At 43.2% G+C, this 24419-nt stretch overlaps 2 protein-coding genes across 3 annotated transcripts; one reads left to right on the top strand and one right to left on the bottom strand.

The window, feature by feature from the left end:
* Positions 1-487: 487 nt before the first annotated feature.
* On the bottom strand, positions 488-15973 carry LOC106612458 (serine/threonine-protein phosphatase 2A 65 kDa regulatory subunit A beta isoform). Its single transcript, XM_014213603.3, has 15 exons — positions 15645-15973; positions 14683-14773; positions 13064-13164; positions 12692-12924; positions 12301-12448; positions 11749-11904; positions 10697-10811; positions 10509-10579; positions 9510-9644; positions 8407-8580; positions 7942-8002; positions 3636-3790; positions 2494-2636; positions 2083-2174; positions 488-1817 (listed from the first exon to the last, which is right to left on the bottom strand). Exons 1-15 carry the CDS (start codon positions 15720-15722, stop codon positions 1801-1803), a joined length of 1770 nt encoding a protein of 589 aa, XP_014069078.1. The 5' UTR covers positions 15723-15973; the 3' UTR covers positions 488-1800.
* LOC106612459 (mediator of RNA polymerase II transcription subunit 29) lies at positions 14718-23538 on the top strand. 2 transcript variants are annotated; one of them, XM_082956149.1, is made up of 4 exons: positions 14718-14795; positions 21658-21716; positions 21818-21902; positions 22074-23538. In XM_082956149.1, the coding sequence occupies exons 1-4, from the start codon at positions 14739-14741 to the stop codon at positions 22299-22301; spliced, it is 429 nt and encodes a 142-aa protein (XP_082812275.1). In that variant the 5' UTR covers positions 14718-14738; the 3' UTR covers positions 22302-23538. The 2 variants fall into 2 exon arrangements, with proteins under 2 accessions (XP_082812275.1, XP_014069079.1); XM_014213604.3 differs by lacking the exon at positions 14718-14795 and adding an exon at positions 20095-20293.
* The last annotated feature ends 881 nt before the right edge of the window (positions 23539-24419 follow it).

Raw genomic sequence — 24419 nt, 5'->3', positions numbered from 1 at the left:
GTACCTCGGGCTTCAAGCAGAGTTCTGAGGTCAACCTACCCCGGCCCCATCTCGAACTTCTGAGTAGGAGACCTTCCCAGGCAGTAGCCTGCCTAGCTCAAACTAGAATCAGGGCACCCACTCCGACAAGGTTAATTGACTCAGTCCCACAAGGTGACATATCATTGATGTGACGTGCAAATGAGCGATAGAAAACCGATTGCGCAAATGTCACCATTCAGAATTGTGCGGGCTCCCCGTGCTGCCTTCGGCAAGATGTGGCCCTGGCCGGCTGCCCAAGTCGCCTATACCTAAATCCACCACTGGAGTAGTCTTTAATCTTACTCATTACGGTGCTTCTGTGCAACATCATTTCGCTGACTACCTTTAAGGTAGCAAAAATCTGTAAACTCCTTGGGTGTGCAGACAACTAAACAACTACAACAATAAAATGGAAAAGTTTATATTGTATGGTTTCTAGAGTAAAAGAAAAATCAGTAAACAGCCAAATCTTTATATTACTTTATTCAGTTCAAGATAAAAGTACAGCATCACAATTGTGAAGAGACTTCAATAAAAACCAAAGTGGGGTCTTCATGATATGAGAAAAATCAAGGTTTATTTATTTAAGAGAACGATGGGAAATGGGGAGGGAGACAATGAGTTTCTTTTGACCGTAATTGACCAAATCATTCTATAAAACATTTATGCAACCACCTACACAGAGCCCTGTTCTTAGTGCTCCGGTCATTTTAGCTGTAGTGGCCAGCCTTGTTTAACTGAGGAATGATGCCTTGTCTTTAGAGAACAGAAAACATTAGGACAATCAAGAGTTAAACCTTATGAAAACTTGCAAAAAAAACCAAAAAACATTGCTCATCAGTAATTGGCACAACAATTAAGAGCAATATAGCAAGAGAGATTGTGGACAAATTCTCCCACTGTTCCCCCCTGCGTCAAACAAACAGACCTGTGGATACCATTTGTCTCGGTGTGCAGTTTGAACGAAGTTGCTAACTAGCGTTAGTTCACTTTGGCTCATGAAACTACCTTCATACTGGACACACAAAAAAATGGTATGCCCAAGTTCATCTAACTCCGGGGAAGTAGATACAGGGCATCATTGCCAAAATCAAAGTATCCCCTTAAGTCTAGATAGAAATGAGTAATCCACACCCAATGTTCTCAAACGAATTAAACCATAATTCATTGTGGACACAGGACAGAAAAAGAGGATGGGGTGCTGCACAACAGCTTTTCTGAATACATGAGAAATGTCCCAGGAGAGGAAGCAGCACATGTAAACAAATCTGTGGGTGCCTTAGCCTTGCGGTTCTTCACAAGCAAATAAAACAGCCTTCCTCACCATCTGCTGCAGCAATAGCATGTGTCTAGCACTTAGACAAGCAACCAAGAGATGGCTTGCGTGTTCTGGGTGCTTCGTACAGAGAAACGTGGCAGCGAAAGGGGCCGTGCTAATAGTAACGTTACAGTCAACGGCTATGTATGTACGGGGAGGAATGTGTGGGTCAAACCAGCAATGTTACTTATGCACAGTGGTCAGCATACTGTGCTTAAATGCATGTTTCATCACACTTGGAAACGCAAAAGATTTACAGCGAGGGGAAATTAGAAGCCTGCGCTTTTCTTGGACATTTTATTTTCGGAGTAAAGAAAAAGAACAATAGATGTTAATAGGCGCCATTAATTCTCCATACATCACCATTTCCTCTTCAACATCAATAAATATATTGTGAAAAGTGTTCAATGTCGTGCCATCTTGGGTTTTTGTTTCCTCTGGATAGCCAAGCTTGAGTTGGTTTATGCCAGGGCCAGAACTATGGGGAAAACAGACTGAATCAGAAGAATGACAAGAGGGACTAACGTTCACATTGGGCAACACATTCAGCAGGGCATAACATTGTGGAATACTCAGATATACATAATATAGAAACAGCCTAACAAACATGCTTCTTTGACATGTAGCACAAGGACTTACGGCAACTCTAAGGACATTTATATCAGCAACGTTCCACAACGTGCCAAACTGAACGTGGCCCTATGAGGAGACTTCATAGAAGATGGACAGTGTACTATACTTACCACGTATAGCTTCCTGGGCAAAGTACTTAACATCCATATCGGTGTCTGTGGCTAGTTTCTCCAGGACCGGTTTCACCTCGGTCTGCAGGGCACTGAGGAAAATAAAAGGTTTCAGACAAAGCACTCCTTTTCCCCACACTCCCATGCCATAATGGATTAGCCGAGTGCTAGAATTAAGCATGGACATCTGGGTCATGTTCAATAGACGCAAAACATACTGTGACGGAATAACAAATGAGCATCCTTACTGGACCAGTTCAAGCAAGAGCCTCCTCCGTTTCAAAATATTTTCTCCCATTTTGTGCCTACTGAACACAACCCTGATGTAGACTGTGTACAATTCATTGGAGATGGTTGTTCAGGTATGCCTGAACGATATGAACGAGGGCTTTGTGGTGGATGAGGACCTACCTGCTGTCCAGGACAGGGCCTATCTTCTGGAGGGACTTGGCCACATTGAAGCGCACATTGGCCACCTGGTCGTTGGACATCTTGAGGACCACGGGCAGCATATGCTTAGTGGTGATGTCCTGGCCACAGGCCTCAGACAGCGACTGGGGTGGATGGCACGGAAACCAACAACGCATAAACAAATGATTGTTAGACAAGTGACTAAGTTGCTCTGGATAAGAGCATCTGATAAATGCCTAAAATATCAGGATGTAAAATAAGTCATGATAAAACAGTATGATTTAGTTTAAAAACAAACGTTTTTCAAAAATGGCTTGGTTTAAATCCATCTGAGGTTTAATGACATGAGCTCTATACTACGAATCAGGTTTAAAAGGTAAGCGAGGTAACTTTGGTCAACTGAGTTTAACGCGGGATAACCGGTCATACGAAAGTGTCTCACCTTTTAGCCAGGTACATTTCTATGCAAAGAATCCTTCATAACTAACCTGCTCCAGGGCAGACCGCTAACTCCACTTACCCTGAATGAAATGACAGAGCCGCGAGGTGAGGACCACTGAAATCAGATTCCCTCCCTTTCTCAAAGATTGCGTCATCCGCTTAATTTGAGGAAGACGACCGATTCAATATTTTATGAATCAAATGTGTTAATAGTAATAAAATACACATCACACATTTAGTGTGACAGCATTTATTTGAAAGTTCACGCACAGTAAAACATTTGTATGACTTAATACAATCATTTTATTGATGGGGGGGGAACCGTTTGTGCATTGTGCTTTTCAATGCACTAATGATACGTAATAAAATACCCACTTCTAATATCCTATTTTACACCATAGCCTGCAAAATTTGTAAGATCTTCTTTCCTGTTGATTTCGGCAAAAGTGAAAATGTGGCATTGACTCGCCCATGGATTGATGGTTCAGCGTCAACTCAATGAATAGTTTGGCGTTCATCTACCCACGTGTGACATGCACGCGAAGGTACAAACCACTTTATTTGGTGGCAGCTACATGATCAATATCCACCTTGGTAATATGGCTAGCTTTATAAAAACCTGAGTAGATCTAGCTTCCATCTTAGTATAAGCCTATGGTCTCTGAGGGTTTATGTGTGGTGTGAAGGTCAGGAGGACTCACATTGATGCAGAAGAGGGTGGTCATCCTGTGCAGGTAGTTGGGGTCGTTGGCCATACCCAGCACCTTGGGCACGATGGTGTTCTGGGCCCACTCGGCTCCAAACTTCTCCACCAGCTTCATCAAGTTACAGGTGGCTGCCTCGCGGATCGCGTATACTGTCGACAACACAAACACGCTTAGAGACCTTGGCCTGTAGAACTAGATAGAAATTAGGACTAGTAGTATATTTGTTGTAGTTGTCAGGAGGGAAAAAAAAGCTATTTTGGTAAAGGAAAGCCCTGACACTATAATATTAATTGAACTAGGTAGACCTATTGACAAGCATTTCTCAATTGAAATGGCAATCTTACCAAAAAAGAAAATGTGTACAAAACTCAATTATACAGATCAAAGTTCAATTTATACATCGAAACTCTACAAGAGTAGGCAGTCAGTACAATACTCAGTAAAAACCTTGAATACCCAGCCCTTAAATGTTTGCCAGGATTCTTGGTTCTTTTGAGCTCTTCCCATTCCAGTTTGGCAGCCATCTTTGGATTATTGTCAGTTTGTTTGCCTTGTAACAAATAAATATTGGCAAAAATCCCATTCGCATGGAAAACATGTCCATCAGTAAACATGGCTAAAGAGGCTAGTGACTGCAGAACTGCTGAAAACACTCAATTGTGCCCAGAATACAGTGACTTGACATCTGGGTACACACAAGCCTGATAATCGATACTAGCTGTTGGACAAAGAGTGGGAGACCAGGGGGCCTGGGTACAACACATTTCTAAACCACTGATTAACCGAACCCTATTTGGCCCCTAATACAGACATAAACAGACTGCTAGAGAACCACGTTGTGGTTAGAAGAACCATGCCAATAGCCTGTGGAGCCACAATGGGATATTAAAACCTGTGTGACACTGGCCGTGTCCAAAAATCAGTCTTACCAACTTCTTACTAAAACTACATACTGTGTGCTAATCATACTACTTTGAACGTACTGTTTAGTATAAAATGTATGTGATAGGCCAAAAGAGATGCAATCTTGCTGTTGAAGGCTTTATGTACAGGTTGGCTGATAATGATTATGAACGGTCAGATTGCAGCTTCTCGTCATTGTTGCTGACTAAGACAGGAATCGTAGGTGGCTCTCGGTCCAGCTCGTTGTGTTGATACCATGTCTTGTTTTGACAGATGTTATGCAGTACTTCCCCTATATTCAATTAGCATAAATGTGAAATGCAAACACCCCTCCCCACTCCAAATTTGCCAGGTACTCACTGATATGCATAAAATGGATATACCTGCAAGAAAGTGGTCAATGAGGGGGTCAAAAACATAGTACCAGTCCAAAGTTTGGACACCTACTCATTCAAGGGTTCTTTATTTTTACTATTTTCTACATTGTAGAAAAATAGTGAAGACATCAAAACTATGAAATAACATTGAATCATGTAGTAAACCCCCCCCCCCCCCCCCCCCCAAAAGAGAAAAAAGTAAGGTGGTAAATCAAAATATATTTTACATTTGAGATTCTTCAAAGTAGCCAACCTTAACACTCTTGGCATTCTCTCAACCAGCTTCACCTAGAATGTTTTTCCAACAGTCTTGATGGAGTTCCCACATATGCTGAGCACGTTGGCTGCTTTTCCTTCACTCTGCGGTCCAACTCATCCCAAACCATCTCAATTGGGTTGAGGTCGGGTGATTGTGGAGGCCAGGTCATCTGATGCAGCACTCCATCACTCATCTTTTTGGTCAAATAGCCCTTACACAGCCTGGGGGTGTGTTGGGTCATTGTCCTGTTGAAAAACAAATGATCGTCCACTAAGCGCAAACCAGATGGGATGGCATATCGCTGCAGAATGCTATGGTAGCCATGCTGGTTAAATGTGCCTTGAATTCCAAATAAATCATTGACCGTGTCACCAGCAAAGCACCCCGACACACCACCTCCTCCATGCTTCACGGTGGGAACCACACATGCGGAGATCCGTTCACCTACTCTGCGTCTCACAAAGACACGGCGGATGGAACCAGGAATCTCAAACTTTGACTCATCAGACCAAATGACAGATTTCCACCGGTCTAATGTCCATTGTTTGTGTTTCTTGGCCTAAGCAAGTCTCTTCTTATTGGTGTCCTTTAGAAGTGGTTTGTTTGAAGCAATTCGACCATGAAGGCCTGATTCACACAGTCTCCTCTGAACAGCTGCTGTTGAGATGTCTGTTACTTGAACTGAAGCATTTATTTGGTCTGCAATTTGAGGCTGGTAACTTATGAACTTATCCTCTGCGGAAGAGGTAACTCTGGGTCTTCCTTTCCTGTGGAGGTCCTCATGAGAGAGTTATCATAGCACTTGGATGTTTTTGCAACTGCACTTCAAAGTTCTTGACATTTTCCCGGATTGACTGACCTTCATGTCTTAAAGTAATGATGGACTGTCGTTTCTCTTTGCTTATTTGAGCTGTTCTTGCCATAATATGGACTTGGTCTTTTATCAAATCTTCTGTATTCCCCCCCACCTTCTCACAACACAACCGATTGGCTCAAATGCATTAAGGAATTCCACAAACTAACAAGGCACACCTGTTAATTGAAATGCATTCCAGGTGACCATCTCATGAAGCTGGTTGAGAGAATGCCAAGAGTGTGCAAAGCTGTCAAGGCAAAGGGTGGCTACTTTGAAGAATCTCAAATATATTTTGAGGAACACTTTTTTGGTTACTACATGATTCCATGAGTCATTTCATAGTTGTCATACCTTCACTATTATTCTACTATGTAGAAAATATTAAAAATAAACATCCTTGAATGAGAAGGTGTCCAAGCTTGACTGGTGTGTGTGTGTGTATTTTTATTTTTCCAGGTAATATACCACATCTTCTATCTGAAATTGGTATTTGAGTAACTCAGATAGCACAACTGGGCATAAGCAATTGCAAAAACTTCACATTTTCTCTCAGCCCCATGGCAAAATGTGTTGAACTGCAGAAAATTGGCTTGAAAACAAATAATCTCTGCTGTCAAGAAAGCATAACATGTCGGTCAGAGACAGCACTACGTGTCCTCCACGTTAACTTTGCCACCGCTACTGAAAAAAAACGAAGGGAAACTCACGTCTAAGCTAATATGGCAAACATTAGTTAGCAAGCTAACCAACAACTGTAACAATGTTTGAGAGACAAGTGCTCATTGTGTAAATGTATTTATGTTCCAATAAACATTTGGAGACTAAATACAGTCAACAGTCTAAACCAGAGTCCCCACCAGATTTGACCCCTAGTTGGGCAAGCAACGGTTTTGTTGCTAAACGACCAACCCGTCTCAAGAACAATCTAAAAAAGGGAGCAGGTAAAAAATACATTCTGCTGACATTAAAGGCAGAGCGAAGAGACGAAGCCAACAAGGTCTCCATATCACATGCAAATCAAACCAGCGCATTCAAAAGACCAAAAATATGTAAACTGCTAGATGTGCCTATTTTCAGAGTGGGGTTGTTACAATACCAACAATGTGATAACAGGCCAAGTATCACCGGTATCGTGATAACCAGGGTCTGTCCCACCCCCCCAGGATGCCTGTTCCCGTATTCTATACATTCTGCACAAAAACCTGTCCCTGATAGTCACATCTCTACTCAATACAACATTGAATTTAACTTAACAGAAAAGGCTACTGCATAAAATAGCTGATTTGCTCATATCCAAATGCCTTCCTGTTACGGTGTATTACAGTATGGTTTGTATCCTAATTGGCACCCGATTGCCTATATAGTGCACTACTTTTTATTAGAGCCCTATGGGTATTGGACTCCCGAGAGGCGCAGCGGTCTAAGGCCCTGCATCTCAGTGCTAGAGGTGTCACTACAGACCCTGGTTCAATTCCAGGCTATATCACAACTGACTTGCCTAGTTAAATAAAAAAAAATAAAGTAGTGCACAATATAGGGGATATGGTGCCATTTGGGTTGCAGACTACTGCAGTAGTTTTCCCATTCTATCCATCTCAGCTACAGAGGAGGGCAGCATGCAATTAAGGAGAGAGAATTTGGCTTCTCCCAGTCTAAGTCACTGGGTTGTCATCAGACCTTTGTCATTGGCACAGCCGTGAGGCTTAGAGAGAGCTGCAGCCTGACGAGTCTCCATCTCTGCCCCACAAACCACATAGGATGCATGGGAGGAGGGAAGCAGTGAGAGCTTAGAGAGCAGCATGGGACACGATCCTTCTGGGACGTGACCCCACCTCTGTCCAATGGAGAGGACACCAACTACTGACTAAGCGCACAGAGGACAAATGCATTGAAAAGTGGTCTTACCGTGGTCAATGAGCCATGCCATGCAGAGGGTGTTCAGCTTCTCATCAAAGAACTCCACTCCCTGGAGAAGAGCGATTAGGAGAGAATACTTTTCTAAAACATTTTCATATCCAAACATTAAGCAACATTATTATTGAATAGGGTTCCAATTCAACCAAAAATGTAGTTCTCAGAAAGCAAAAATAAAGCTATCCGAATTACTTACAATCTGCATAGCTCTTTTTTACAAATTCATGGATGATATTAGTGACGAGCACATATGCATGGCACGAGGCAGATGTAGGCCACAGACAGATGTGTGATTAGGGGGAAGGGAGGATGTGACAGGTCTTCTGAGGTGGGACTGGAGGGGGCTCTGATCAAAAGTTTTGCACTATATAGGGAAAAGGGTGCAAGGGCTCTAGTTACAAGTAGAGCACCATGTAGGGAATAGGGCGCCGTTTGGGGATGCAGCCGCTGACTCACCAGCTGTCCGGCCAACAGGGGCATATACTCGATAATGGCCAGGCGGACCCTCCACTTTGCGTCCTCGGCCAGCTCCACGATAGCAGGCAGCAGCGACTGGGAGAGCTGGCGGATGCCGATCACCTCGTTGACACAGTCCAGGTTGGAGATGATGTTGAGGCGCACCTCAGGGCACTGCAGGACAAGAGAGAGGGATCTCTTGTTTAAGTTGTGGGGACAATTACATTTCATATGTCTGTCTTCCTTTAAGAATGAAAGCCATTTTATTTCAAGCGGTCTTAAAAAGTGGAAAAAAATCATTGTGACAGCTATTGCATCCCCATCTGCTTATAATGATGCCTATCTTGGCTCCAATCTCGACATGACATTAGCAACAAAGGCTAAACGAATTGCCAAAGACCTTACGCCAGTCCCTTGATTCTTAGCCTCAGAATGTGCACACAGATTTCACATCAAGCATTTTGTGACCCTAATAGGAGATGACAGAGATACCAGCCAGCTGAGATACTAAACATTTGGAGTAGAAATATTGAAGAATACAGATATTTTTTTATATCCGTGAGTCATTTGGGGTGTTTCGCACCTCGGTTGTCCGTTCTGACTGTAATCCTTTATGACATAAACCCTGTCAAGTCAGCTTTGTCTGCGAGGCAAACTAGAACATCTTTTAATAGGAAGGCTGTCAGGGCAATTTCCCTCATCTACCCAAACCTTCCACTCTGGTATTAATAAGCCACCAGAGATACGTAAATGTGTCGGCTAATGCTTCAACAGGATTTTACATGTGATACACGTTACATTTAGGAAGGATATGTCAGAAATAAACCACACGTCACTAAAAATCACATCAAATAGCCTAGCACCACTAGAACAAATGTCACCAGGGAAAAGGTTCAAACCCTATATGGGTCATCCCTAGGTTTTTACTCCGGTAGGGAGCCAGCCAGGTACATCTGATCCTGCACCAGGTCAATAGCATTAGAGGATATTAAGAGGGTTATCAGACTAGACACGTGAGACATTTCTCCAAGTTCAGGCAGTCCCCCCCACCCATTTGGTACTTAATGAATAGAACGAGTAGGAGCAGTAGTGACTGGTGTTACCTCATCCTTGAGCTGGGCCAGGAACAGAGGCAGCAGGTGCTCCACTGTGTTGTCTTTACCCAGGATGGTGGACAGGCCCATGATGACAGAGGCCAGGGCAGACTTCACGTGCTGGCTGGTGTCAGACACCAGTTCCTGTCAGAGGAGAAAGAGTCAGATATTGCAGTGGACAGTGACAGCAAATCTGGTATTTTAAAATAGAGGGGTAGAAACTAGCCTCTGTGTTGAAATGAATCATCAATTTACTCAAGCTGACCCGGCACTGAATTGTCCTGTGTGGCTCAGTTGGTTGAGAATGGCGCTTGCAACACCAGGGTTGTGGGTTCGATTCCCACGGGGGGGGGGGGGATTAGGAAAATGTATGCACTACAGTAAGTCGCTCTGGATAAGATCATGTGCTAAATAACTAAAATGTGAAAGCATTTATTTTATAGGTTGGGGATGTTCCTAGAAGAGATGTTTTTCCCCAACAAAATATATTTTCTAAATAAAAGGGTATTATTTAAACTCAGGAACCAACCAGTGAGTTCCAACACTTCGACAGAATAGGAATGATGTGGTGGTTTGGAAGTAATTTAGAATACAACAGTGCCCCCTGCTGTCCAAAGGCTATACTGAGCACAACTCCTCATCTAGCCATAGACCCCAACCTACAAAAGCACCATATCCTCATGGCTCACGTATAGAAAGTACAGTCAAAAACAACCAGTTCCTCAGTTTAACACCTCAGTACAGACACTCATGCTAAAAATTGATTTGTGGGTGTAAAAATATCTGCTACTTCCGCACACAAGAAATTGATTGACATGCGTTATTGTCGAGACTTCAGAACACAACATCTTTTATTTTTTAGACAAGTGATTTTGTTTTGGCCCCTTCGTGAGTCATGGGTGCTCAGAATTACTTCCATCGAGTGAGAAATTGACAGGTCAAAGAAACCTGCATACGTAAGTTAGCAGAATAAAAAAGGGATAAAAGTGAACAGTGACTTTTTTTTACCTTGACACAGGACAAAATGTGAGTCATGATGATGGTCTCTCTGCTGTCTTCTGGAAGGTTCTCGCAAAACTCTGAGGACAGAAATGGGGATTGTAAATACCGTGGTATATTAGACGGTAAAAGCTTCTCATTCAAACCATTATTTCAACATAGGCTTTATGACTGGCAGATAGCATCCTGACACTCACCCTTGACCTTTTTGGCGGCAGCGGATCGGACCTCAGCCTCACAGTCCTTGAGCAGGTTCTGGAAGGCTGGGACGAGGTCGTTCTTGGTGATCTCTGGGCCCACTGCTTTCTGGAGCTGGAGTCAGAGACAAGGCATTTAACACCCACCACTAAACCTGTGTGTGAGACTCCATAACCAACACACTTAACTGATGGGATTCAAGTTGGGAACACACAGGCTACAAAGTCCATAATAGCAAGGGGGAAGTGCACACAACGATTTGCCATTGCCAGGCTTTAATTTGTGTGGATGTTTCCTGCCAACTTAAATTGGTTGAGGGAACTTCTACCACAAACTACGGGCATGGCCATTAACATGCAGCAGAGCTCTCCATCTACGGCTCTGACCATCCCCCTTTTAAACTTGCTCTGATTTGTTGATCAACACACTAATCTAATGGGATTTTGGGTAGGGAACATACGCTACCAAAGTTCATGGTCGCAAGGGAGAAAGTGGTAGAAGACCTTTCAGTAAGTGTGGTGCACAAAAAAAAAACATTGCTAAGCTTTAATTTGTGAGAGGTTGCCTGAAAGCTTTTATATTGATTGACTGAACTTCTATAACATTATGAAACAGTGGCAATATGACCCATTGTATACTAAATGACAAGAGGTCATATGGGCTAGAAATCAATGGATTAGTGTAGTGAATGTAAGTGGTAAATAAAACAATAAGAACATTCTACGCTGGGGGACTATGAACATTACAGGCCCCCATAACTGTCCTGCTATCCATGTCCACTCTACTCTACTCCCCCTTGGATTGTATTACTTAAGTTCAATACAGTAATGCACTGAAAATATAACTCCTCCTAGACAAAAATTTGAGCAATTGCATCTGCCAAATCTCTCAATTTGGCACAACATTTTTACTGATAGGCAGTTTTAAAGTGACCATATGTGAAGCACTGAATATCAGCCCCCCATTACATCCATTCCAGGTTCAGTAAAGCAGCAAATATTTTTCATCCATTATGGCTACATGCAACACATCAATGTTTCCACATGCTGACCTCAGAGAACTTGTCAGCCACCATATAGCGGACCCTCCAGGACTTATCCTCGGCGGCCTGGCGCAGGGTGGGCATCACCAGGGTCTCAAGGTCCTCCTGGGGCAGCAGCGAGGCGATGCTCACACAAGCTTCCACGGCCAGCAGGCGCACTGAGTCCTACAGGTGGGTGGGGGACGACGACCATGGGATTATTACCGATTCTGTACCAATTTAATAAAATACTGTCGCAACACCATAGAAATGCATAGAGGGAACACGCAATTCCCCATGGGCCGGATTTCATGGTGTAACTGCTGAGGCGTTGGGTTAACAATAGCTAGACCTGGTTTTGAGTCCCAGTTGGGGCAACCTATTGAAGTCACTGAAATATGACTGTTCTAAGCCCATTCAATATTCATCCATCCCCATTCAAAAACATCTAATTTGTATGGCCATGATATTTCCATTGGCAACAAGCCATTCGATTTAGCAAATGGCTGGAAGAATTCCACGCACTTCCCACCGCAATGTTACAGGACACCCCGTGTGCGTGTTTCCAGTACATGCATGTACCTGCTCATCAGAGGCCAGTGCGGTGAAGAGGGAGATGATGTCACTCTTGACATAGTCCAGCTCCAGAACCTTGGCGAATTCCCCAAGCTTGGACGCTGCGGCGCGGCGCACCATGGGAGTGTCATCTGAGCACAGAGTGCGGAAATGCCTGTGGAGAGGACACCCCGCCCACCGTCAGACCATAAATCCATTGGATTGGCTCTACAGAAGACTGTAGTTAATCATCCCAATTTGATTGACTTGGGCCTGCAAGGCTAGTATGTGACTACAGAAGGTGGGTGCATTGGACCCCTGATATGAGAAAGTAATGTCAGCACCTCTAATATTTCAATCCCATTGGAATCTTAGTTAATCAGGTCTAAGCTATATCCCGCCTGATATAGCTACTCACTGGCGTATTTCAGCCTTGACGGTGCTGGACACGCGGGGGTAGCAGACGCTGAACAGGCCACAGGCGGAGGTGCGGGAGGTGAACCAGTCACCACTGGCCAGCCTCTTCACCAGGGGCTCAAAGTGCACCTCCAGGTCCACAGGAGAGTGCTCCTGGGAGATCTTACGCAGAGACTCTACCGCCTTGTCTCGCACAACCGTTTCCTCCACGGTAGCCAGGCTCTCCAGCGGCGGCTGCAGAGAAAGACACAGGGACATAAATGTGCGTATGTGTAGCTGACTGGATAAGTAAAAATAGGGTGTTGTCAGGTCTGTTGCATATCTGTATGCATTATATGCTCATGGACAGATTTTGTTTGCAACAGATACGTACCAGCAGACAGTGAACATATTCAGGGCCTCCCACCAGCATGGTGAAGTTGCCCAGCTGCTCAGCCAAGGCAAGAAGCACCTCATCCTCATCATAGATGGTGTCTACAAGAGGTCAGGTGTGAAACATAATTAAAAGGGTGGGCGACAACTCATAATGATTGCTCTAACTTGGGTCTTAATTTTAGGACATACAGTGCATTCGGAAAGTATTCAGACACTGGCCTCAATCTACACACAATACCACATAATGACAAAGCAAAAATAAGAGAAATTTTTGCAAGTTCATAAAAGTGAAATATCACTTTCACACAACTACTCAGATCCTTTACTCAGTACTTTGTTGAAGCACCTTTGGCAGCGATTAAAGGCTAGAGTATTCTTGAGAATGACGCTACAAGCTTGGCACACCTGTATTTGGGGAGTTCCTCCCATTCCTCTCTGCAGATCCTCTCAAGCTGTTAGGTTGGATGCAAGGCTATTTTCAGGGCTCTCCAAAGATGTTTGATCGGGTTCAAGTCTGAGCTCTGGCTAGGCCACTCAAGGACATTCAGAGACTTATCCCGAAGCCAATCTTGCGTTGTCTTGGCTTTGTGCTTAGGGTTGTTGTCCTGTTGGAAGGTGAACCTTCTCCCCAGTCAGAGGTCCTGAGAAGGTTTTCCTCAAGGATCACTCTGTACTTTGCTCCGTTCATCTTTCCCTCGATCCTGACTAGTCTCCCAGTCCCTTCCGCTAAAAAACATCCCCACAGCATGATGCTGCCACCACCATGCTTTACCATAGGGATGGTGCCATGTTTACTCCAGACATGACATTTGGCATCTTGGCACAAACCAATATTGGTTTCATCAGACCAGAGAATCTTATTTTGGCAAACTCCAAGCAGGCTATCATGTGCCTTTTACTGAGGAGTGGCTTACGTCTGGCCACTATCATGAAAGGCCTGATTGGTAGAGTGCTGCTGAGATGGTGGTCCTTCTGGATGGTTCTCCCCCATCTCCACAGAGGACCTCTGTCAGAGTGACCATCAGGTTCTTGGTCATCTCCCTGACCAAGGCCCTTCTCCCCCGATTTCCCAGTTTGGCCAGCTCTAGGAAGAGTCTTGGTGTTTCCAAACGTATTTCATTTAGTAATGACGGAGGCCACTGTGTTCTTTGGGAGCTTCAATCCTGCAGAAATGTTTTGGTACCCTTCCCCAGATCTGTGCCTCAACACAATCCTGTCTCAGAGCTCTATGGACAATTCCGTCGACCTGAAGGCTTGGTTTTTGCTCTGGCATGCACTGTGGGACCTTAGACAGGTGTGTGCCTTCCCAAATCCATTTCAATCAATTAACCATAGGTGGACTCCAATCAAGTTGTAGAAACATCTCAAAGATGATCAATGGAAACAGGATACACCTGAGCTCAATTTCTAGTCTCAGAGAAAAGGGTCTGAATACTTATGTGAATAAGGTATTTATTTTACATTTTCAAACACTTCTAAAAACCTGTTTTCGCTTTGTCATTATGGGGTATGGTGTGTAAATTGATGAACATTATGTATTTAATCCATTTTAGAATAAGGCTGTAACATAAAATGTGGAAAAAGTCAAGGGGTCTGAATACTTTGAATGCACTGTACCTGTGAGAAAGGGGAGGAGTTCAGTGCGGGTCCTCTCCACTCCCAGGGCCAGTGCGATGGTAGACAGCTTCTTGATGCTGTTCAGTCGCAGCTTGGAAAGTAGACAATACCAGGTAATGTTATTACATGAAACTTACAAGAGATGCCACCATTATCTATAAAAACCATCTTAGCGTTTCAGTATGGCCAACTAAAAATACTATTTCAGACGTGAGCACATTCCCATGTAGATGCCTTCCTATGAACATGACACAACCTTTTACTAGTGTATAGAAAATCGGTGTTTTTGAAATGATTTCAGCGACACCAAAGCAAGATGCAGATATAGTACATAACTAACCATGTCAGTAGTTACCTAGATAACTAGTTTGTTACAATAATGATAGTCTCACAACCATTACCAGGGTGGAGCTGGATGACCGACGGGTACAACAAGGAAGGAAGCTATGTAGTTAACATTAGCAGCTATTGACATGAGTTTACAGTAAAGTTGTGTTAAGTGTACATTTTGATATTTCAGTAACAAAATAAAGTAGATAGGTGCCTCTGCAAGTTAACATGCGAATTTGACCACCTAGTTAGACGACGTTTATTAACTAGTTAAGGTAGTTAGCTGCTAACTAGCATAGTGATACAGTAGCCCAGCAAACTAACGTTAGGTAGTTACTAACGTTAGGTCACTTGGTTAACGTTAGCTAACACCAGTTAGTTATACACGGCAGTAACTAAATACGACATGCAGCTATTCCGTTTGATATTTATCACACCAAGAAACACGCTAACGTTAGCTATCTAGTTAGCCAGACTGGGTGCGCCAGGCAGACTTCACGAACAGGCCAAGGCAAGGGGCCTCGGGATGTAAGGTACGGTTAGGTAGCTATCCTTTTTGAAATCAGACATGTTTGAGTAAAACAAAACACCACCAATATAATACCTCGTATGAACACAGCATTTGTGATTACCTGCACATCCTCATTACGAAGCTCGTCAATGAGCACGGCGATGGGGTAGAGAGAATCATCTCCATCAGCTCCTGCCATTTTAGATTTGTGTTGCAGTAAGCCAAAAGCGAATTACTAGGATTCTCCTTTCTCTACGGCGTTTTATTGTTGTCACTAAGTAATAAACCCCGCCTATTTCTACCATTTATCTTCTTAAAATCTCGTTTTAAACCAGACCCCAACTTTATGGCTAACCCTACACTTTGATTAAGAGCAAAAGCTTATTTTTTTCACCCCTTTTTACGATATAGCCAATTTTGACTGTGTGGCTGTGGTAACGAGTGGAAACCGACTTTTATTTTGGAAGGCGTGAGAGTATGATACCGGTAGTTGATGTTCTCGCTGGATTTGAAAGTTGACAAAAAGGCCCCAGAGCCTGTGTAGGGATCTGAGAAAACATTTGAATAAGACTGAGCATTTATTATTATTTTTTTAAGTTTACGTATTATCATTGAGTATATTCAGAGTGGAAAAGGCGAGAGGGATAACTTGGTCCGAAATCTGGCCTCCCCAGCAGGTTACGTTTTTCGTCTTTTTCGCTTACCTAGCAAGGAGTATTTGTAAGGAGGTCAATGAGCGAGTCTTGAATAAATCCCCACAGCGGGGTGTCATTAATACCCATAACACCTAGCGGTCAAACAGGGAAATGGTTCCAATGTTTTTTCCACCATACATTTTTACCAGAGGGGATTTTTAGAAACACTTAAAAATAATGGTTGTGTTTCGTGTAGGATAACCATGTAAAGGTGATTTATCAATAATTCAGCTCTATTTAATCTTAGATTCGAAAATGCAAATTAGCATTAAAGTAGACAGTATGCAAAACTACAAATCCATGCAAGCTCCTGCACGTCATCTGTAGTTGACAACTTTACTAACAGGTATTGTGTAAATGTAAATCTTGCCAAAGACAGTTCACAGAATTGTCCATTTAAATACATTTAGTCATTTACCTAACATTAGATAGTTCATCCAGAGATTCTTAGCTTTACCTCAATTTGGCAGTATCGTCCAGATCATGATGGCATCTGTAGTTCTGATTGATAGCCACATTAGCAGCTAATTAGCAATGAATTTGTTGGGTGTCTATACAGGCCAATATTAATAAGTCACCTGGTCCAAGAGAGATTTACAGTGCATCATCAATCTACACACAATACCCCATAATGACAAAGCAAAAACTTTTTTTCCTTTCAAATGTACAAAAAAAACCCCAGAAATACCTTATTTACAAAAGCATTCAGACCCTTTGCTATGAGACTCAAAATTGAGCTCTGATGAACTCTGGCCATGAATGCCCAGTGTCACGTCTGGAGGAAACCTGGCACCATCCCTACGGTGAAGCATGGTGGTGGCAGCATCATGCTGTGGGGATGTTTTTCAGTGGCAGGGACTGAGAGACTAGTCAGGATTGAGGGAAAGATGAACGGATCAAAGTACTTGATGAAAACCTGCACAGGACCTCAGACTGGGGCAAAGGTTGACATTCCAACAGGACAACGACCCTAAGCACACAGCTAAGACAACGCAGGAGTGGCTTCGGGACAAGTCTCTGAATGTTCTTGAGTTGCCCAGCCAGAGCCCGGACATCTCTGGAGAGACATGAAAATAGCTGTGCAGCAATGCTCCCCTTCCAACCTAACAGAGCTTGAGAGGATCTGCGGAGAAGAATGGGAGAAACTCCCCAAAAACAGGTGTGCCATACTTGTAGAATCATACACAGGAAGGTTCAAGGCTGTAATCGCTGCCAAAGGTGCTTCAACAAAGTACTAAGTAAAAGGTCTGAATAGTTATGTAAATGTGATCTTTTTTTATTTTTTATTATACATTTGCCAAAAATTCTAAACCTGTTTTTGCTTTTTCATTATGGGGTATTATTGTGTGTAGATTGATAAGGATAAAAAATATTGAATACATTTTAGAATAAGGCTTTATTGCAACATTTGTAAAAATGTCTGAATACTTTTGACTGTGCATGATTATCAAAACGTTACGCCAGGTTAAGCTTTCACAGAAGACAGCCCTTCTTTTAATTGGTTCTAAAATCTGCTATGGGAAAAAAGAATGGTGGAAAAACAATTGGAACCAGTTCCCTGTTTGACTGCTAGGTTTTTTGGGTATTATGACACATAATGTGGTACTTTAATTGGTTAACAAAAAATGTCATTGCTTATTCGCTACATAATGCTTAGGGTGTTGCAAGTGTATTGACATAAGTCGGATATCCTGGCAACTTTGAGAAAAAAAGAGTTGTGCACACACATCTGCCCTCTCATTGGCTAGAATGGTGCCACCTGCTCTTGCCTCCTGACTGCCTTCCATTTAAGAGATGTTTATTTTAATTGATAGAGAAGCCACTTGACTATCTGGTCACTACAACCGATAAGTTATGGTATGTTTTTCACTTGTAGCAAATATACTGCTCAAAAAAATAAAGGGAACACTTAAACAACACAATGTAACTCCAAGTCAATCACACTTCTGTGAAATCAAACTGTCCACTTAGGAAGCAACACTGATTGACAATACATTTCACATGCTGTTGTGCAAATGGAATAGACAACAGGTGGAAATTATAGGCAATTAGCAAGACACTCCCAATAAAGGAGTGGTTCTGCAGGTGGTAACCACAGACCACTTCTCAGTTCCTATGCTTCCTGGCTCATGTTTTGGTCACTTTTGAATGCTGGCGGTGCTTTCACTCTAGTGGTAGCATGAGACGGAGTCTACAACCCACACAAGTGGCTCAGGTAGTGCAGCTCATCCAGGATGGCACATCAATGCGAGCTGTGGCAAGAAGGTTTGCTGTGTCTGTCAGCGTAGTGTCCAGAGCATGGAGGCGCTACCAGGAGACAGGCCAGTACATCAGGAGACGTGGAGGAGGCCGTAGGAGGGCAACAACCCAGCAGCAGGACCGCTACCTCCGCCTTTGTGCAAGGAGGAGCAGGAGGAGCACTGCCAGAGCCCTGCAAAATGACCTCCAGCAGGCTACAAATGTGCATGTGTCTGCTCAAACGGTCAGAAACAGACGGTGGGGGTTGTGCTTACAGCCCAACACCGTGCAGGACGTTTTGCATTTGCCAGAGAACACCAAGATTGGCAAATTCGCCACTGGCGCCCTGTGCTCTTCACAGATGAAGCAGGTTCACACTGAGCACATGTGACAGACGTGACAGAGTCTGGAGACGCCGTGGAGAACGTTCTGTTGCCTGCAACATCCTCCAGCATGACCGGTTTGGCGGTGGGTCAGTCATGGTGTGGGGTGGCATTTCTTTGGGGGGCTGCACAGCCCTCCATGTGCTCGCCAGAGGTAGCCTGACTGCCATTAGGTACCGAGATGAGATCCTCAGACCCCTTGTGAGACCATATGCTGGTGCGGTTGGCCCTGGGTTCCTCCTAATGCAAGACAATGCTAGATCTCATGTGGCTGGAGTGTGTCAGCAGTTCCTGCAAGAGGAAGGCATTGATGCTATGGACTGGCCCGCCCGTTCCCCAGATCTGAATCCAATTGAGCACATCTGGAACATCATGTCTCGCTCCATCCACCAACGCTACGTTGCACCACAGACTGTCCAGGAGTTGGCGGATGCTTTAGTCCAGGTCTGGGAGGAGATCCCTCAGGAGACCATCCGCCACCTCATCAGGAGCATGCCCAGGCGTTGTAGGGAGGTCATACAGGCACGTGGAGGCCACACACACTACTGAGCCTCATTTTGACTTGTTTTAAGGACATTACATCAAAGTTGGATCAGCCTGTAGTGTGGTTTTCCACTTTAATTTTGAGTGTGACTCCAAATACAGACCTTCATGGGTTGATAAATTGGATTTCCATTGATTATTTTTATGTGATTTTGTTGTCAGCACATTCAACTATGTAAAGAAAAAAGTATTTAATAAGATTATTTCATTCATTCAGATCTAGGATGTGTTATTTTAGTGTTCCCTTTATTTTTTTGAGCAGTGTATATTTAGTCCTTACCAGAAATACATTACCTCTGGTTCATTCGGCCATCCCTATGGGGAAAGAATATGGTTTTGGAATTAACACTGAAAAAATAAGGTCTGAGGTTAACACAGGCATAGATTTTATACGCTTTGTTCTATGAGATAATAGCAGTCAGTTAACATGACCTTTATGAAATATTTGTTTTTGTTACATAAATTCACAAAGTGAGGTTAGCTGATTATCTCATAGAACAAAACGTTTAAGATCGAAGACTGTGTTTACCACATACCTTATTTAAGGCGTTTATCCCAAAATCCTACAAAAACGCCATTAATTTTCCTCATAGGCTTTGTCCAACGAAAAGAGTGCCTAAAAAAGTATCCAAAACGACTCCATGACTATTTCTCTTTGGGGTTAAAGTTTCAGTTTTCACCCCACCCAGTAGGTGGCGGCAACGCACAATGAAAGGATGTAGTCCCCCGTAAAAATTTCACCGAAGAAGTTTACCAAAATGGCAGCGCAGCAACAACCCGGTGGACCGATTCCACAAGTTGGAATGCAGCAAGCTGCTACACTTCAACAACAGCAGTTGAGTCAACAGCAAGATTTCGACCCAGTTCATCGATTCAAAATGCTTATTCCACAATTAAAAGAGAGCCTCCAGGTACTCCACGTTTTGTTTACATGAGCTGGTAACAAGGGCTAGTCAGTCTGGTCTCTTCACTGCCACACAGAGGGGGAAAAGTGCATTTTCGAAAAACCTTTACTTGGCGATCCTTCGTACGCTGCAATCTGTCTTTCAAATCTTCTCATTGATTGAGTGTCATTCAACCAGTGGTTAATTCTGGAGGTGCGGGGGGCACTCAGCCAAGGATGTAGCCAGCTGACTAGCTCAAGCCTTGCCCAGCTTTAGAGTTCAATCAATCCTTCATATTTTATTTAACTAGGCTAGTCAATTAAGAACAAATTCTTATTTACAATGACGGCCTACCCCGGCCAAACCCTAACGACGTTGGCAAATTGTGCGCCGCACTATGGGTTGTGATACAGCGTTCCAATGCATCCATTGGTGTCATGAGAAGGGCTAGCAACTAACCCATGTTAGAGTCAGCTCAGATCTCCGACAATGCATTCAACGCCATTGGTGATTGCTATGCGCCTAATCCATGTTGCTGCTAAAAACCCTGCTTTTAAAATGGTCCAACTGGCATTTGAGGAATAAATGTAAGTAGAATAGAAAGCTGATCCTGCTCTGTTAAGTGGCAATTAAACTGCTTTCAAAAGTGTTTTTCCAACAACTGGGCGTGCGTGTTTTTCTCCCTGTGCCGCTCGCAATTTGAAAACACTGAGATGCAGTGCCTTAGACCTCTGTGCGTCTGGGGCGCAGGAAATGTTAAATGTCTGCTGTTGATTACTCGTGTTGTTGGCTGAGGAAATATTAAATGTGGACAACACTTTTTCATTATATTCAAAATTATCATTACCAAAGGTGCAAGAGCCCCACCTGGCTCTAATTTGGATCATAAGTGCAGGTCTAGGACCTGGCCCAATTCAACCACTGCATTCAATATTTCTGAGTCACTCATGACATGCAGAACTTTGGGGTGGAGACTCGCATGTCTCAATGAGAGAAGATTTTAAATGTACAAGATGGCGGAGTACACATTCTTGATTAGTTCATGGAGCAATTATTATTTAATAACAGCATTTTTCAAATGAACCATCTGCAACTAGCAATGCGTTGTCGTATCGACAAGTAAAGGTTGGTCAAATTGTCTGTGTTACGCTTTACACTACCTAAATAATAATGCCCATCAGCCATCTGGAAGAGTAGTAATGATCTGACTAGGCAATATTTTTTATGACTACCTTTTAAGTTGAGCTGCAAATAGTGGTCAGAGACAGGGAGTAGGGCGATAATGCTTTTTAATGGAATATGTTTGCATAATAATACAATATTATGCTTACAGCTATTGCAAAATGTAGCTACATCAAATATAGGATAACTAAGCATTGTTTTCTGTCTAGAATGTCATGAAGATTGCCTCTTTAAATATGGGACATAATACATCAATTGACAATGGCATGTAAGTACCCTTTTTCCCTAACGCTCAATGGCACACACACATCTAAGTGTTTTTTTCTGGAGCTGGAGATGCACATCTTTCCTAATGCCTTTGTGTTTCAGAAAGAGCAGTGATGCCAGTGTACAGCGGTTTGACAAGAGTCTGGAAGAGTTTTATGCCCTGTGCGATCAGCTGGAACTCTGCTTAGTGAGGCACACACAAAATGAAATTGTTCACCACCTCTTATTATTACACATCTTTCTATTTGGCTTTTAGAGTACCGAGCATCATTCACCATAACATACAGCATAGTTTATACATTGATAAAGCTGGCAGCCTGGTTATCTGCTCACTATTACTCTTTTCTTTCCCCCATAGCGGCTTGCCTATGAGTGCTTATCCCAGAGCATTGACAGTGCCAAGCACTCTCCTAACCTGGTCCCAACAGCCACCAAGCCTGACACCGTACAGACAGAGTCCCTGTCCTACTCACAGTACCTCAGCATGATCAAGTCACAGATCTCCTGCGCCAAAGACATTCACAACGCTCTATTGGAGTGCTCCAAGAAAATCGCAGGAAAATGCCAGCCGCAAGGAATCCTGTAGAAATGGGCATTCCATTATACTATCACATGGTTGTTCTTTTTCTAAAGTTTTGTATTTTTTTGTAATGATTGATAAGGACATACACAGTTTATTAATTGTTTAACGGATGCCCCTCTTCAATTTTCTGCCCCCCAAAATCAGAAAAGTAGCAAACAAAATGTCCTCAAGCATCAAGTAATGAGATTCATAACTTTCTTGGATAATGGAAAACGAACTGTGCCTCAGATCCGGTCAGTCATGTTTTCAACAACACTATCCCACTTTTGACACCAATGGGGTCTTGACGAGGTCACTGGTCGTTGAACTAAGGTTGCTATAGTATTTTTACAATCCGGTCCTTTCTTATTTTGTACCTCGCGCTTCTTTAAAAAAAGAAGAAAATAAATCCAATTGAAATAACACTTAAAGCTGCAATCCGCAAGGATGAAACAACCAAGTTATTGACACACTTTTTTCCCCCCTCGGATATAATGCGCGACAGAAGAGCACAACATCAATATGTACTGCATTTCCCCCCTATGCTGCTCCACGTTTCTGAGCTCGGACACAAAAACAACGAGGTGGCACCTCTTTGGCACCCTTTCCCGCTACTGTAGACCAAATGAGACTCGTTCATTTCTCTCTTGAGTCGGAATGGTGCTATGCCAGAACGCGGGCCGTTGTTGTCAGCATGCTGGCTAGCTAATGCTATAGCAGCCCGTTGGATTCCATTAAAATACGACTGCGAGTGTCGGGAGGAATTCAACAACACAACCGAAGTGTTGTTGAAGCCAATGAGTTAATATACCTTTAGCTAACCTAGCACGATGACAAAGGGCAGTTTAATACACAATTAGTGATATTTCAATATTCTTGATTCGCCATTCATATTTTCGGGATAATTAGGAGTACAGCGAAACATTCCATCTCTGGACTGAGGAACATTTTCCCAACCATATAGCGCGCCGGGCTCTGGTGGTCATTCTGGCACAGCACCGTTCAGAATTCAAGTGAGAACTAACGAGTTGGTTAATTTTGACTACCGCTACTACGGAGTTCAGCTTTAATCAAGTTTGCATGCCGTAACGTGTAAATAAGTGTTTTGTTACAAGTAGAGCACATTACCAAATATGACCACCAGAGAGGGTGACCAAGTCATGAGTACCAATGCTTTCCAAGAGCAGCTACTATTCAACCAAATTGCAAAACCTTTGTGGCAGAGTTGCTTTGTCTTAATTATAATAAACTCTTTTCACTCCATTTGTCTCTTACTTTTACATACATTCAGACCCCTTGACTTGTTCCACGTTTTGTTACGTTACAGCCTTATTCTGACATGAGGGGGAAATGCAATCTACACACCCCATAATGGCGAAGCTAAAACAGGTTTTTAGACATTTCTTAAAATTGTAAAACACCTTATTTACATAAGTATTCAGACCCTTTGCTATGAGACTCGAAATTGAGCTCAGGCGCATCCTGTTTCCATTGGTTATCCTTGATGTTTCTACAACTTGAATGGAGTCCACCTGAGGTAAATTCGCTTGATTGGACCTGATTTGGAAAGGCACACACCTGTCTATATAAGGTCCCACAGTTGACAGTGCATGTCAGAGCAAAGAGCAAAAACCAAGCCATAAGGTTGAAGGAATTGGCTGTAGACCCCTGAGACAGGATTGTGTTGAGGCACAGATCTGGGGAAGGGTACCAAAACATTTCTGCAGCATTGAAGGTCCCCAAGAACACATCATTCTTAAAATGGAAGACATTTTGAACCACTAAGACTCTATAGAGCTGGCTGCCTGGCCAAACTGAGGAATCAGGAGAGAAGGGCCTTGGTCAGGGAGCTGACCAAGAACCCGATGGTCATTCTGACAGCTCCATAGATCCTCTGTGGAGAACCTTCCAGAAGGACAACCATCTCTGCAGCACTCCACCAATCAGGCATTTATGGTAGAGTGGCCAGATGGCAGCCACTCCTCAGTAAAAGGCACATGACAGCCTGCTTGGAATTTACCAGAAGGCGCTTAAAGTACTTTCAGACCATGAGAAACAAGATTCTCTGGTCTGAAGAAACCAAGATTGAACTCTGAGACTTGAGGCTATAATCACTGCCTACCAAAGGTGCTTCAACAAAGT

The sequence above is a fragment of the Salmo salar genome, chromosome 09, assembly GCF_965601325.2.
Source record: "Salmo salar chromosome 09, fSalSal1, whole genome shotgun sequence".
NCBI classification, from domain to species: domain Eukaryota; kingdom Metazoa; phylum Chordata; class Actinopteri; order Salmoniformes; family Salmonidae; genus Salmo; species Salmo salar.
Note: the sequence above shows the minus strand (reverse complement) of the source record. Positions and strands in the feature narration are given on the sequence as shown.

Excerpts from the sequence above, each read along its gene's own strand:
- LOC106612459 (XM_014213604.3), top strand. The coding sequence starts at position 20,141 with ATGGCAGCGCAGCAACAACCCGGTGGACCGATTCCACAAGTTGGAATG. Across the intron at positions 20,294-21,657 it reads AATTAAAAGAGAGCCTCCAG|AATGTCATGAAGATTGCCTC; the intron begins GTACTCCACGTT and ends TTTTCTGTCTAG. Across the intron at positions 21,717-21,817 it reads ACATCAATTGACAATGGCAT|AAAGAGCAGTGATGCCAGTG; the intron begins GTAAGTACCCTT and ends TTTGTGTTTCAG.
- LOC106612458 (XM_014213603.3), bottom strand. The coding sequence starts at position 15,722 with ATGGCAGGAGCTGATGGAGATGATTCTCTCTACCCCATCGCCGTGCTC. Across the intron at positions 12,449-12,691 it reads GTCAAGGCTGAAATACGCCA|GCATTTCCGCACTCTGTGCT; the intron begins GTGAGTAGCTAT and ends TCCTCTCCACAG. Across the intron at positions 10,812-11,748 it reads TGGCTGACAAGTTCTCTGAG|CTCCAGAAAGCAGTGGGCCC; the intron begins GTCAGCATGTGG and ends CTCTGACTCCAG.